Raw genomic sequence first — 13,766 nt, 5'->3', positions numbered from 1 at the left:
TTTAAAAATTTCTCCCAGGTTCTAAACTGCTAAATAATGTGCATTCTGTCTTGGCTAACTGATACATATTTTCCTTTTTTTTCTCTCCCATTTACTTCAATTTTCTACAACATCTTGAAAGAAAAGTGTATAAATTTGTACCAACTTCTTTGAAAATATTGGAAAGGAGATGTATAGTGCATATATACAATCCATTCCTATTACTGCAAGTGCAAAATGTAGCAATAAATTAATAGCAAATTCAAATATTTCATAAGAACTTACAAAGTTATCTATATATGAGAATGTCTGAGCCTTATGTATTTAATGGACTTTCCAAAACTGAATGTTTGAGAAATTGGAAAGTTAATGGAGTCAAGTTTTCAAGTTCTATAAAAATAATTCGCATTTGCTGATAAAGCTACCTACCTCAAACTGTTCTTCTGAACCTAGTTATTGTTCAACAGTTTTATTTTAAATCCACATGTTGTGCATTTTCTCCTCTTACAGTATTAAAATGACAATACTGGAAGGAATTCATTTCCAATTGTGAGCCATGTTTTGATGATAGCATCCATGAAATTTTTTTATTTTAATTTTTTTTAATATAATATAATCAAAATAATTTATAATAAAATATTTTAAATTATTTTGATTACAGATACCTTGTGTTAGTACAGTCTTCGAAATCTGCTATTTGAATTTAAGTTAATTTGTAAAAAAATTTGAACAAGGTTGATAATCATTGTGAACAAGGTTGGAGTCAGTGGTTTCTCTTTGGGAAATAGGCTTTCTTGTCATGAGAATGTCCCCTTTGCCGACTCATCCAAGAGCGTTAGCGATATGAAAAACAGCAAAGCAAGGTGATTTTATGGCATTTTTATTTAAATTTCCAGGTATCAGTATCAAACAATATTATTATATAACAACAGTATTATACTACAAATTATCATGCTTTATTTGGTATTAGGATGTGCTTATTCTAATGTCTAAGATATGAAAAAACTATGGTATGTCCCACTATTGGCTGGTATATATACGTAAAATCTTTCATCATCAGTATGAAAAGTCTATGAAAAAGCATCCATCATGTGATGTAATTTTTCTGCATAAGGCTTGAAAATGGTATATTTGCACAATTTAGGATGATTTTTTTTTAAGAAGATGTCTTGTCATATTTGCAAAATATCTATTTAACCAATATCTCCTCATCCTACACCTTAAATTTTTATGCGTATTCATTTCATTTTACATTGAAGTAACAAATTGTACAATCAAGTATAATTGCATGCACAGCTATTTATTCTTTGTCCGTTAGTGAATTTATCTGTGCATTTGCTAATTATTACAAAAAGTATAAACCCTTAATTAGGTTTTATTGCACTTATAAATACCAATAATTTCTGTTTAAATTAATTTTCACCCTTTGCTGAGTTGAAAAGCTGGTGTAAGTTTTATATTTTATTTGTGTGTACCATAATTCAAATATGGATTGCTACAAGGGAAAAATTGAACATGTTTATTGAAGAACGGTTGAATGGTATAACTCTGGGTTTCTCTGTTGATGGGAAGAATCAGAATTCACCTTTCTCGTTACCTTTCCATAGTAAATGACGTGATGGCAAGTTAAATAATTATCTTTGAAACTAAATCTGGTTGGTACTTCAGTACATGTTCTGTGTACAGCATCATTACAAAAATAAAACAATAAAGTACAAGTGTGGTGGAAGGACAAAATGTATCCTCTGTGATTGCTTAACCATATTCCTATGCTTGGTAATTTCTTATCCAAAAATGTGTAGACATGGTAGTGCAATCAATCTGCTTCATAATCAATAGAGACCGAGGGGTCTGATATTTTATATGTTTGTCAAAAAAGCTGTTTAAACTTTGTGTGGTAAAATCTTGGGGTGATTGAGCATGTTTAATAATCACAAAATTATTTGCCTCTTTTGTATTTTATACAGGTTGCCTATTATGGAAAAAAATTAAGTAACAGTATTAATAAGCTTCAATGGCTGTGAACTCTGTTTGAATACATTTATCCTTTTATGGATGCTTATAAATAATTTATTATAATGTTCTTACATCTGTCAATATGATTTTTTTAAACCACTATCTATCAATCATGCTTTGATTATGAGCTTATTATGTCATGTGATGTGATATTGCATGGTTTAATACATCTCATGCTAAAATTAAGGTCCTTAACTGCTAGAAGTGGTTCCACAACAAAGGAATGAATTAATTTCCTTTTTTTAGTAACGATTGGTATGTTTGTTCTATATAAATTCAGAAATAATGACCAATGAGTCGAAAGTGCTTTACAACACTTTGTGGCAATGGCTACCTGTCAGACAGATAGTGGAAAGATAACATACGTTTATTGGTTACTTCAAATTGCCATTACAATTTGTTTATCTTATTTTGTGTAATTTTATTAGAATAAAAATTATTATGCATTAATGCTATAAAATTTTATTACCTCTTATCTTGGTCTTCCTCATCTCTTATCTTATTAGAGGCTGAGAAGTAGGTATTTTGGCTTGAAAATTTGTATGATAGAGACATCAAGGGCCTTTAGTAAGTCATACCTTGAAGAGCCAGGCTTGAAAGGATGGGTTTCAAAGACTCACATTATTATGGATCATATTGCAGGGAAGAGATAATAAGTAGGATTTCGCAGATTCATACCTACCACGTTTTTCACATGATAATATCATTGATTGAGTTTATTTATGCCTAAATTTAATTTTATTCTTTAAATTTTCACTAAATATGCTATCATAAAAGTGGAGGGGCAACCTTCTCCTAGCTCACTTCTCTAATTAATGCAACATTTTTGTTTCTCTTGGTGAGTCCTGAAAATTCCTCCTCCCAAATATTTGTGTGCCCTCCCTCCCACATCCATGCCTATATTTCATAAGCAGTAAATGGGGATTAATCTGAAAGAGATGATATACCTCCACTGCAATTAAGACCAGAAGTTATTTTTTTAAATTAGGATGAAATCAAATGGTCAAGTGAGAATATTTCCCAAGAAAATGGCAAGTAAAATCAAGGAAAATTTGCTTTTAATTGCTGCTCTTACCTGATCAAGCAATTAAATTATGCTTTCTTAAATACATTTATTATAATAACAAATGTGGAATGCACCACATATTATAATGCAGCACATTAGACTTCAAAACTGTACTCAGACCAAGATTCCTATTGATATGATGGATTGCCTGCTCTGAACAGGTTCCAGGAGGGGAATTCCCAGCCCTGTAAATTGATTATAGGAGCTTTGATATTTTAAATGACTCTTATAATAAAGATATTTAGCCACACACAGCTTGCTTATTTGAATTTTCACAGGGGTCATGATATTGAGACTTTAATGGAGTCAGCATTCTTTTGCTATCATTCTAAGGTTATTTTTGTTTCATGTGTGAATTTCCTGACAGCCAAATGGAAAAGAATGAGCATCAAGTTTGGCCCCCTAGAATATGTACAGTGATTTTCCAGTAAGACATAGTAGTTCTCCCATGTTCCTTCCATGGAAAATTGTGGTTTCTCCCTATAACCTAAATTTTCCCCCTTGAGCATTGTAATTTCTCTCTTAAACCTAACTGTTCTCCAGTGAGAATGCTGTTCCCTCCTCAAAAACTGCAATCACCAAGGGGAAAATTTTTTAACAGGGTTAATGAGGCATGAGCAAAAATTTGGTGGTTATATATGCTGATAGAATGATCATGTCGATATATATATTTTTTTAAAGAAAATTGATGAAATTATAATTTTAGTGAATATTATAGGTTATAACTCTTGAAGGTAAACAGGAGACTGATGAAAGCTGAGCTGTACTTTTATTTAAGCATTCACGTATAGGGCAAATATCACTCACTGCAGGACCATGGAGGTGTTATTGAGGGAGGGGGCAGCCAGAGTCCCTATAACTTCCCATATATTTGCCACAGGTTGGTATATTTATGGTTAGTAGTACTCCATATGGGCATGGATAAAGGCCTGAGGATCTCCTCCATGTTAATTAACCCTCGAGCCTTCCAGCCATTTACTGTTTATTCCATTTACATAGCAAAAAAGAAATTTCAGGGTCTCTGCTGAAGATATATATGCGACATCTTAAACGGACGTCTTCTCCAGTGGCGGATACAGATGGGGGATGCGGGGGGTGCCCTTGAGGGTTCGCCCGTATTTCCAAACATTGCAAAACCACAGCTGTAGCTTTTTTATATCATAAGATGGCATTGTACTTTACATCTGTATAATCACTTTAATTAAAATTTTCTTATACTCTGCCTGTGACTTGATCATTTTTTATTACGATAAAAGTAAAGACGACTCAAGATATATTTATTGCTCCCCTCTCCACCCCCCCTTGAGTTTTTTGTTCCGTATCCGCTACTGGTCACCTCCCCCTCCTGTCCCTAGTCCCTATACAGACCCTCATATGATTCCCAATGAAAATTCGCATGATCTTAACTCAGAAGGCCTCACAAGGGGAAATCTCAATCCATTCATGAAATCATGAAAGTATTTCTCTGTGTTTAATTAAGTAGATTTGGACAGACCACCTTGTTCCGCTCCACATAATGACTGATAATATTAAATATATACTGAATGCAGGTTAATAATATGATCTTGATTTTCCCTCTTATTTGTTTTGTTTCCAAAGTTTTGGAATGTCAATATGGTTCACGACCAGTGGTGGATACAGATGGGGGCGCAGGGGGTGCACGCTCCCCCCTTGCGGGCCCGCCCGTATTGCCAAACATTGCCGAACCGCATTTATAACTTTTTTATATCATAGGATGGCATATTTTGTATATGAGTGTAATAAAGTTAATTAAAACTTTCGTAAACTCTGAATTCAGATGAAAGATATCCTAATGAAAAATAATCAAACCACATTAATGCGGTTTGATTATTTTTCATTAGGATAAAAGTAAAGGTACCTAACTCGAGATATCGTTTGCGCCCCCCCTCGAGTTTTTTCTACATCCGCTACTGTTCACGTCTTTAAATTATCCGAGGGAGATCCTCCGCAAGAACTCCCGTTTCGTTTCGAGGAATTGCATACCCTCAAGGCGCCCGGAAAAGAAGTGAACCCCTCCATACCCAAACAATTTGACCTTAATTTGCCCCTGAATATCCCTGCATGGCGTATACACTATATGTAACATTAAGAAATTACATTAATGCAGTCTACAAACACCAAGGATGATACCTTCTCCCCATAAGCTCGCATTACAGCCGTTAAGGACAAATACCGCGCACTCTCCCTAATTGCAAAAATGCGCACGTGACGCTCATCGCATTCCACTTTCTCCCGTTGCCAGTATGCGGGTCATTTACACCAAGTCAGTTTACTCCAACCAATGACCCAGAAAGTAACGAAAATAACTTCAAGAAATTGATGGTTACATGTGGGATACCATGAATGGCTGTTAGAACCAAAAAATTGTTCAAGCGAAATATGATTTTACGAAAATTTTACTTTAATTGTTCTCACGTCACCAAATGCCTAATTTTTTTGAGAAAATAGAGATGACTTCCAGAAATTCTTGACCATTTATTGCAATATATACCAACATCTTTAAATTGCTAGTATTTCCAAAACTGGATCACGCTTTTCCTAAAACATCAATCGGATTTTGATTTCGCTATCTGCCAGCCAAAACATTTAGTGCAATATCTTACCGTTGGTGGGGTAATGATCGCTGTAATAATGAGCCGACGTCATGTTGCTCGATATCCGCCATTGTAGGATACGGGTGCATTACGGAATCAGCTGTCAAAAAATGTTAACCTAACGTCCAGTGGATTGATTTTCATAACTACCTAACCGGGTGAGAATTAATTGTGCCCCTACGTTTATTTGCATGCAATAGGATCTGTAGAACTGAATCGTAGGCATGTCCTAAATAGAACCTGAGGTGATTTGACATTTCTCCTTTAGCGGTCAAACGTTTGTAAGCTATTTTATCTTCAAGTGCTCTGAATGTTCTCTTGTGTTGAGGCGTTTCTGACGCACTGTGGTGTTTTATTGCAATTAAATAGCGTGTCTGTTAATTATGAAACCATTGGAAGACTGCGAAGTAGGCGTGTCTACGTGATGCCTATCAATTGTTCACAAAGAAGCTGAATATTTTGAGTGCGTTGAAAAATGTTAATGTTAAGTTGTATCTATTGTAATATAAATCCGAAAGTCAACGAATGCCTGTTGCCATTGAAAGTACCCATCGAATTGTAGACTGTGCAAGCTCACAACCTTGAGTGATAAATCAATGGCATATTAAAAGGGTTTAAGTTGGCATCCTTCATTTTGTTGGACGATCATAATTACTCTCACCGGGAAAATGTTGCAGTTGTGCACCTTATCTCTGTGTTTTCTGGTGAAGTAATCTCCAATGGACAACTTGGCGCTGTGACCGTACTTTGTTGACATGGCCATTTCCCCTCGTCGGAGGTCAGGGGTTGTGTATAATTTTCACTGATTCCGTTGTATTTCCCTGATTTTAGAACACCATTCACGCTCATATTTACCCAACTGGGCGAATTACAATGATGAATAGTGAATTTTGATGAAAGTGATGAGTGTCACCATAAGTGTCTCGTTGTTGACTGTCATTCGTCCTTGAATCTGTTGCCCAAAATTGATGTGGTATCTGATTTTCTTTGTAGTCAAAGGTCATCGACGCCCATTTCCTATCTTTCCGTAGTCGCGGAAAGTAAACAAAGCTGACGAGCAAATAAGTCTTACTTGTCCTTATTACCAAGCGGTTCATTTCTACATTCGGAATTATCTTATTACTCTCACCGTGTTGAATGTCTATAAAGGATAAATTATCGATAATGTGCTGTGATCTGTTCCTTCTCCGGTTACCTTTCTCGAGGAGAGCTTTGGTATTAAGTGTTCTAGCTTCTTAAGATGCCGTAATGTGAATCTTTCGTCGAGAAATGGCCTTGCTAAAAGCAGTCTGGACAGCGGGATTTCATATCTCCATCCTATTTATTTTCATCACGTGAATTATGGAAAAAAATTATTTTTCTCTTGTTCTTATTCCAAATGACATGTACATGCGTTCTTGATTTTTTGTTTGGAATAACGTACACTCAGTAGAATATTGCCATTTCATTTGACTGAAAATTTAGTGTGATATTGTTGATTGACGAGGACATGTTTCACTCGGACAGTCATCTTATTGATTGTAAAGTCTAAATACTATTTTTGATTTAATTGCCTTGTTTACGTGTTCATTCGAAAAAAAAAACTTTAGAAGCCCCATTTCAGGTGGTTAAGTTCATTGGATATTATTAAATATTGTGCTTATTATTTGAGATGTCTGGCTACTTCTATTTGTTAATATCAATGATTGATAACTTTTAGGATGTGCCAGCTTTGTCTTCATGAAGTTTTGTTTTTTTATTTATATTTTTGTGTACTTCCAGCCTCATTATATTGACAAGATGGACTTCGCACCAATACATATGCAACAGAGACCACTGACCAAAATGGAGACTACATCATCAGAAATAGTTGAAAGCGTAGCCATAGATGAAATGCAGACACCAATAATTCCTGCTCAGCACTCACCCGCTTACAACCGATTTGACAGCATGCAGTCAATATGTCATGTCAGAGCTGCTGAGGCTTTTCCTAAGCGCACTCTCGAGCGTGAAGACTCAGCACTTGCTATCCCTTTCACACCATTGTGTGGGGAAGCGGTGGAATATCTTGGAAGGACAGTTGATGATGGAGGAGGTGGAGAAGGATCAGGTGGAGGAATACTTGCACTCTCTAATTACCGCTTGCATCTCAGTCTACGTGATGGCCATTTTAGTGTCCCCTTGGGCCTGGTGGATCAAGTGGAAGTACGAGACATATTCTATCTGCATATATCGTGCAAGGATGCTCGATCATTGAGGTAATAATGTGAATGTATCTCTCCTCATGAATTATTATGTTTTTAGAAAAGCTAGAACTTTTACCTTCCTTGTAATACTGGATAAAGTATTTCATTATAATTATAACAGGGTGTATATTTACGTGGGAAAATTAGGGCTGAACAATACTCTCTCACTTTACAATGTTGGACAGTCACAAACATCCATATCTTTTGTGATGTAAACTCAGCAAGGTGGGATATGAACACCAAACGTCTTGGTTTGCAAAAGAGGACGTTACCCAATAGAGGCCTATGCACCAATTTCCCCTCTTCGTGCTAACTAATCGATATTTTTGCAATTGTGCTAATTTTTCTGTTTTTAATTTTTTCGTATGAACTTAACTCCTTTTTTAACTTAAATTTATGGATTTGGAATCTTCAACTAGCAAGTTAACAATGGAAAGGAGTACCCCAGCTTATATGTGAATGGAGTAGAGAACTGCTTCATATTAATCCCAAGTTTGTTGATGCCAATTGATGATTTGTAATAATGTTGCTGATGAATGTTGCCTTTTAAAATAGCATGTTGGTAAATAATATCTACTGATGGAAAGGATTTCTTGAAGTCAATATTGGGTAGTTGTGAGTGGAAGAACAAATTCCTTATTTTTTCATGTTTTAAAGCCTCTATTATATTGAATAATTAGTGGTGATTGCCATTTCCTGACTTTGTTGGAATGGAGAATATGCAAGCTCTATGTTATGTTTGCTATTAATTTAGTTTATCCTTTGGTGAAAATGGATTTCTTGTACCTTTACAGGTGTACATTTTCTACTAATGAACATTGCTTGGAGTGGCACAGGAGACTCTTACGGGCTTTATCTCCACCAAAAGCCATTGAAGACATATTTGCATTTGCATTTTATGCATGGTCTGCTGAAGAAGGTGGTGAAGAAGTGTCACATCGACTTGGACGTGAGCCAGAGCTCATCGATTCCGGAGAAAATTTTCAAAAGTCATTCAAAAATGAGGTCAGTTCTTGTGCATTTCGTAATAGTTTCTATGGCACTGTAAGAATTTTATGGCACTTCTGCCTAAGGTAGGTGTTTGAGTATGCCTGATAGTCAGTATAAAGTGGTTTTCTTAGTCTAGTAGATGCCTTTTCAGTAAAGCTGAAGGAAATTGTACTTAATTAAAATGCCTCACTTTCAAAATTCCCACTGGTTCCTTAGAATTGTTTTTTGCTATCTGCCTAATTTGTTTAATAAATGGTTGAGGCTTAAAATTTTCAGGAAAATAAATCACCAGTTGAGCACATATTTCGGTAATAGTTTCACAGAAAGTTATTTTTATCTCGATTAGAAGTGCATTCCTGTCTGCCCACCAAATTTCAAGAGAGGTATCACTCCTTTTGGCCCTGTCAGAGTTTTCACTCTCCAATTTTCTACTGCAAGAGGAGTGGGTGGTGGATTTTATTTCAAAAAATATTCTTGGTCATAGTACATTGAATGACAAATTTTTAGAAGTGCTAACTATAAGAATCTACTCAGCTAAAGGGAATGAAAGGAGGGCCAAACCAATTCAAGTGCTACTACTTGACTCAACTTGGCATTCGTTAAAGTACTAAAAGCACTTGAGTTGAGTACCAACTGCTGGACTGAACTCCAGGTTTCGAGTACTCGTTCATTCACACTAATCACACTGTCCTGCCAAAGGCCAGTCACGTTCACAGACCCCTCAATTCCCTCCCCCCTTCAGTTTCCTCTTTTGCTTTACAATGAGTTAAAGGTGGGGTATGGTTGAGGATGGAAAGTGAAACACATGAAAAAGGAAAACAAAAGCTTATAGCCGCAAACGATTGGCATGTAGCAGGGGAGTTGGAAAACCTGCTGTTAACTAATAAAAAGTAAAGGAAATGCACGTGATGAGTTCCGCCCAACATTTGTTAAAGTCCTGGATTGTCATGATGAAAACCCGAATTCCTATACCCATCTATTTGACACATAATCCTTCTTAATTTTTTGTTTCTGTTTGTCATAGAATTATAATGCGGTTCTAAGATGATGTTCTCCATGTTGCTCTGAAAGATATCTATTCCTAAAACCTCAAGCAGTATTAACCTCGCAAGTAGCCTCTGAGTCTCTTGTGGCTCCCAGCCTAATTCATTACTAAGCAGTGCACCACTTTCTGTTAGCTTGCAGCAGTTTTTGACTATTCATGCAGCTTTCCTTCATATATTATTAAGTTCGTGGATCAAGTTGGTCACAAATAGCAAATGGTGTATTGCCCCTGGGATAGATCTGTGCTGATTTATGCCAAAATCATAGCTACCAGTATAAATGCATTAATTTGCATGGTACATCTTTATGTCATGAATTATTGGAACAATATGTGATGTTGTGTGAAGTAGTATATGAGCCATTGAGAAATGTCACAAGGTCACACGATAATAACAAGCTGAATTGGGTTCTGGAGTAGAGTAGGGGAAAATTTTGGAAACAGCTACTAATCTGTGGAATTTTAGCTAGTGTTTCCTCCCCTTGTAAAAAAAAGTCAAGCATTAACTTTACTATATCTGCATGTTACCATTTTGTGGATGCTCTTGGGTGGGTTAAAGATTTCATGTGCGAAAAATCCACAGAAAAAAATCATTCACTTTGACCAGGATCCCCCGATTTCCGGTCGAGTGCTTTTCATTCCAAAAACTTTCTTAGGGCAAACAGTTATTTTCTGCATTTGGAAAATGAAATTGAGGCAATTCAAAATTTAAGATCCAATGAACTAGAGAGTACATATGTACATGCATAAAAGGAAAATGGGGTTGTATTAGACAGTATCATCACCATGTTGTCAGGGTATGGAGCAACCTATTAATGGTTCGAAAAATTTGATATAGTATATTATCCCAAGATATTGCTGAAACCTTAATTTTATCATATACCACGTATGAGACTTGGCAAACAAAGTATATTTTTTCATATTTAATGCTCCATTCTCAATAATTTTTATACAGAAATTGTAATGCCTTAGCTTTTAATCCTACTTTTAAAAAAATATTTCTCTCTGAATTCAATTTTTGCTACTCCTCTGTGTGTAAATCCTTAACTATTTACAATTGAAATAGTTATCTGCAATGATGTGTTTAAATGTATCATAATATTAATAATTATTATTTTATTTTTTATTGTTAGGTGGAAAGACTTGGATTAGATGTTCATGGAGTTTGGAGAATATCTCAAGCCAATATGGATTATCGATTATGTCCATCCTATCCTCGTCTTCTGCTTGTCCCTGCTTGTATAACTGATGACACTTTGGAAAGTGTTGCGAGATTCCGAAGTGCACGACGTATTCCTGCTGTTGTGTGGAGGTAGGTTGGAAACACAGTTTTTCAGTATCATTCATTTTTATTTTCATTAACAATTCTCAACTTTCTTATCAATTATGTGGTGTTATTTAGTATGGGGTATTTTTTCCTGTTTGTCATTTCACTTCTTAAATATGCCTTGAGTAGGTGAGTTTTAATCATATGGAAATCAGTATTCTTGCCAACATATGCAATGGTATTGGATGATTAACATAATGATTACAAATTGATTGTTGGGTTATCCTTGCTAATGTTTTTCTTAAAATACTATTTGAATGTGATAGTTGTATGTAAATATTTCTTAATAATAGCTAAATTTATCCATGTGGACTTCTAGCTGATAAACCTTAAGGAAATGTATTCATTGCCATTATACGCCCTTGTTCCAATGGGTCCTAACAATCATAAACTTAATATCATCATTAAACAATTTATGTTCTGAGAAAGTTAGAGTATAATGATGAGATGGCATGAAAAAATTGCTGATTTCATTCATTTGAAGATGGAAGTCATTTATTAATTTTAAAATTGGGTAAAAATATAAATTTGTGCATAAATGTTTTTTTATTGAGTTACACATTTCATTAGCCATAAGGTGCGTGGAAGTAATAAATATAATTCATGGGTAGCCAATCTTCTGGAAAACCTGGACTCATGGGCGCACCCAGCGAGGGGCAGGAGGGGGCAGCAGCAGATGGTGTAAATAGTCTAGAAAAGTCTGGCAATTTCAGCTAAATGTATGATTGACCACCAAGATCAATCATGAGAGAAATGAAAGAGCAAAAGAGTCTAATGCTGTTTTTTTTTGTCTTTAGGCATGTTGGGAATGGTGCTGTAATAGCCCGCTGCAGTCAGCCAGAAGTTGGTTGGCTTGGATGGAGGTCATCTGAGGATGAAGACCTACTAAAGGCCATCTCTGATGCATGTGCTTTTGACCAAGGCCAACAGCAGCAGCTTAACCAGAAGAACTGTAGCTTTCTGGCCCAGTCTCCTCCAGCCCCTACAAAATCGGCAACTAGCCTGGCAAATACAGTGTCCATTCCTACGAACAACTTTTGTACCTCAGATGAGTCCTCCGCAACATCATCTTCTTCCTCTGCATTTGCTTCATCTGCCACTAATCCACCTCTCTCTCTGGTCATCGGAGGAAGCAGAGACCTCAATGGAGGTACAACCAGTGAACCACCCTCTCCTAAAGACCTTGCTGATGAACCAGAAGCAAGTCCAATGCCAAAGGTAAGCTTGGATACTTATTGTTGACAATTTGTTGGCCATGGCAATACAATGAATGATCTCCACCTTTGCCAGCTCTCATCATTTGTGAAGGCTTCACCAGCTCCCAGCTAGGTTTAGAGCCGGCATTTTCCGAGAATCGCGCTTCTTGCTCTCCATTCTCACTGATTCAATACTCAGCCTGTAAATTTGGCCTCACCAAATAACGTCGTTTTCCACACCTACTGTTGGTTGTCTATTGGGTTTTAAGTTCATCAAAGTCAAAGGTGAACTTGGCTCTGAAGTGCTAAAATAAATGGGTCACTTTGTTCCTGTTAATACCTACTAAATGTACTTTTTTCTTAAAAAAAATACTCAACATGTTGCATTAAATTGTAGCAAAATTAACCGGGCGATAAGTTTGCCAACTGAAAATTTATTCAGCCATCGTGAAAATTTTGAGGTTCAAGCCAGATTTTTACATTGAAAGTTGCCCTGAATTCGAATGTATGAGGTGCCCAAAAGATAGCCACATCATTTTTACCCTTGGCTATGAATAAGTTGTTTGTGAATGGAGTCCTAACCGTCTTTAGAGACTTGTGCCATGGATGCAAATAGACAAATTAAGGATCAATTATGAAACTGCTGTGTTCTTTTGCAGAAGGTGCTCATCATGGATGCTAGATCGTACACCACGGCTGTGGCAAATAGAGCCAGGGGTGGTGGATGTGAGTGCCCTGAATATTATCCCAGTTGTGATATTCAGTTCATGAACTTAGCCAATATTCATTCCATCCGAAAAAGTTTTCACGGTCTCCGACAACTTTGTTCTACATCAGCTGAACAGCCCAAGTGAGCATTAATTTTTTACATTTAATTTATTTTTAATCTAGTATGATTTTGGCTGATTATGTTGCTTGTTTAAGCCTGAATCACACGATCATTTTTTTTCGTCGCGAAAGTGATCACTATCGCGAGCACTGCGCAAAATGATCGTCGGCGGCAATTGTTTTTCGCGATGGCAATCGTGATGTGGATTCCCATCGCTATTTTTCATCACTCGTCCGGTCGCTTTTTCCGTCGCTAAAACCGTCACTAAAACCTCATATCAGCCAATCAGATAGCATGACCGTATGGTGTGATTGCAGCGCCACGTTTGACAAATGTGGGAACGGCATAAATAAACAAACACGCTATATAATTTCGTGATGAGGGTCCTATGACAACGAGCTGTGATGAGCTGTGATATTGGAAATGATGCGAAAAGCGACGGCGGGAGTGACCGTGTGATTCAGAAAAATGATCACAAGAG

General features: G+C 36.4%; 1 protein-coding gene across 2 annotated transcripts in view; it reads left to right on the top strand.

The window, feature by feature from the left end:
- Positions 1-5,711: 5,711 nt before the first annotated feature.
- Positions 5,712-13,766, top strand: part of LOC124155933 (myotubularin-related protein 3) — a 38,119-nt gene continuing 30,064 nt past the window's right edge. For both annotated transcript variants that reach the window (XM_046530160.1, XM_046530162.1), the window contains exons 1-6: positions 5,712-5,834; positions 7,438-7,913; positions 8,696-8,906; positions 11,067-11,245; positions 12,058-12,478; positions 13,116-13,306. In XM_046530160.1, coding sequence (XP_046386116.1) covers positions 7,456-7,913; positions 8,696-8,906; positions 11,067-11,245; positions 12,058-12,478; positions 13,116-13,306 — 1,460 coding nt within the window. In that variant the 5' untranslated portion in view covers positions 5,712-5,834; positions 7,438-7,455. The remainder of the gene's footprint in view (positions 5,835-7,437; positions 7,914-8,695; positions 8,907-11,066; positions 11,246-12,057; positions 12,479-13,115; positions 13,307-13,766) is intronic.

Source organism: Ischnura elegans, chromosome 3, assembly GCF_921293095.1.
Source record: "Ischnura elegans chromosome 3, ioIscEleg1.1, whole genome shotgun sequence".
NCBI classification, from domain to species: Eukaryota; Metazoa; Arthropoda; class Insecta; order Odonata; family Coenagrionidae; genus Ischnura; species Ischnura elegans.
The sequence above is the reverse complement of the archived record's forward strand: the minus strand, read 5'-3'. Positions and strand labels throughout refer to the sequence as shown.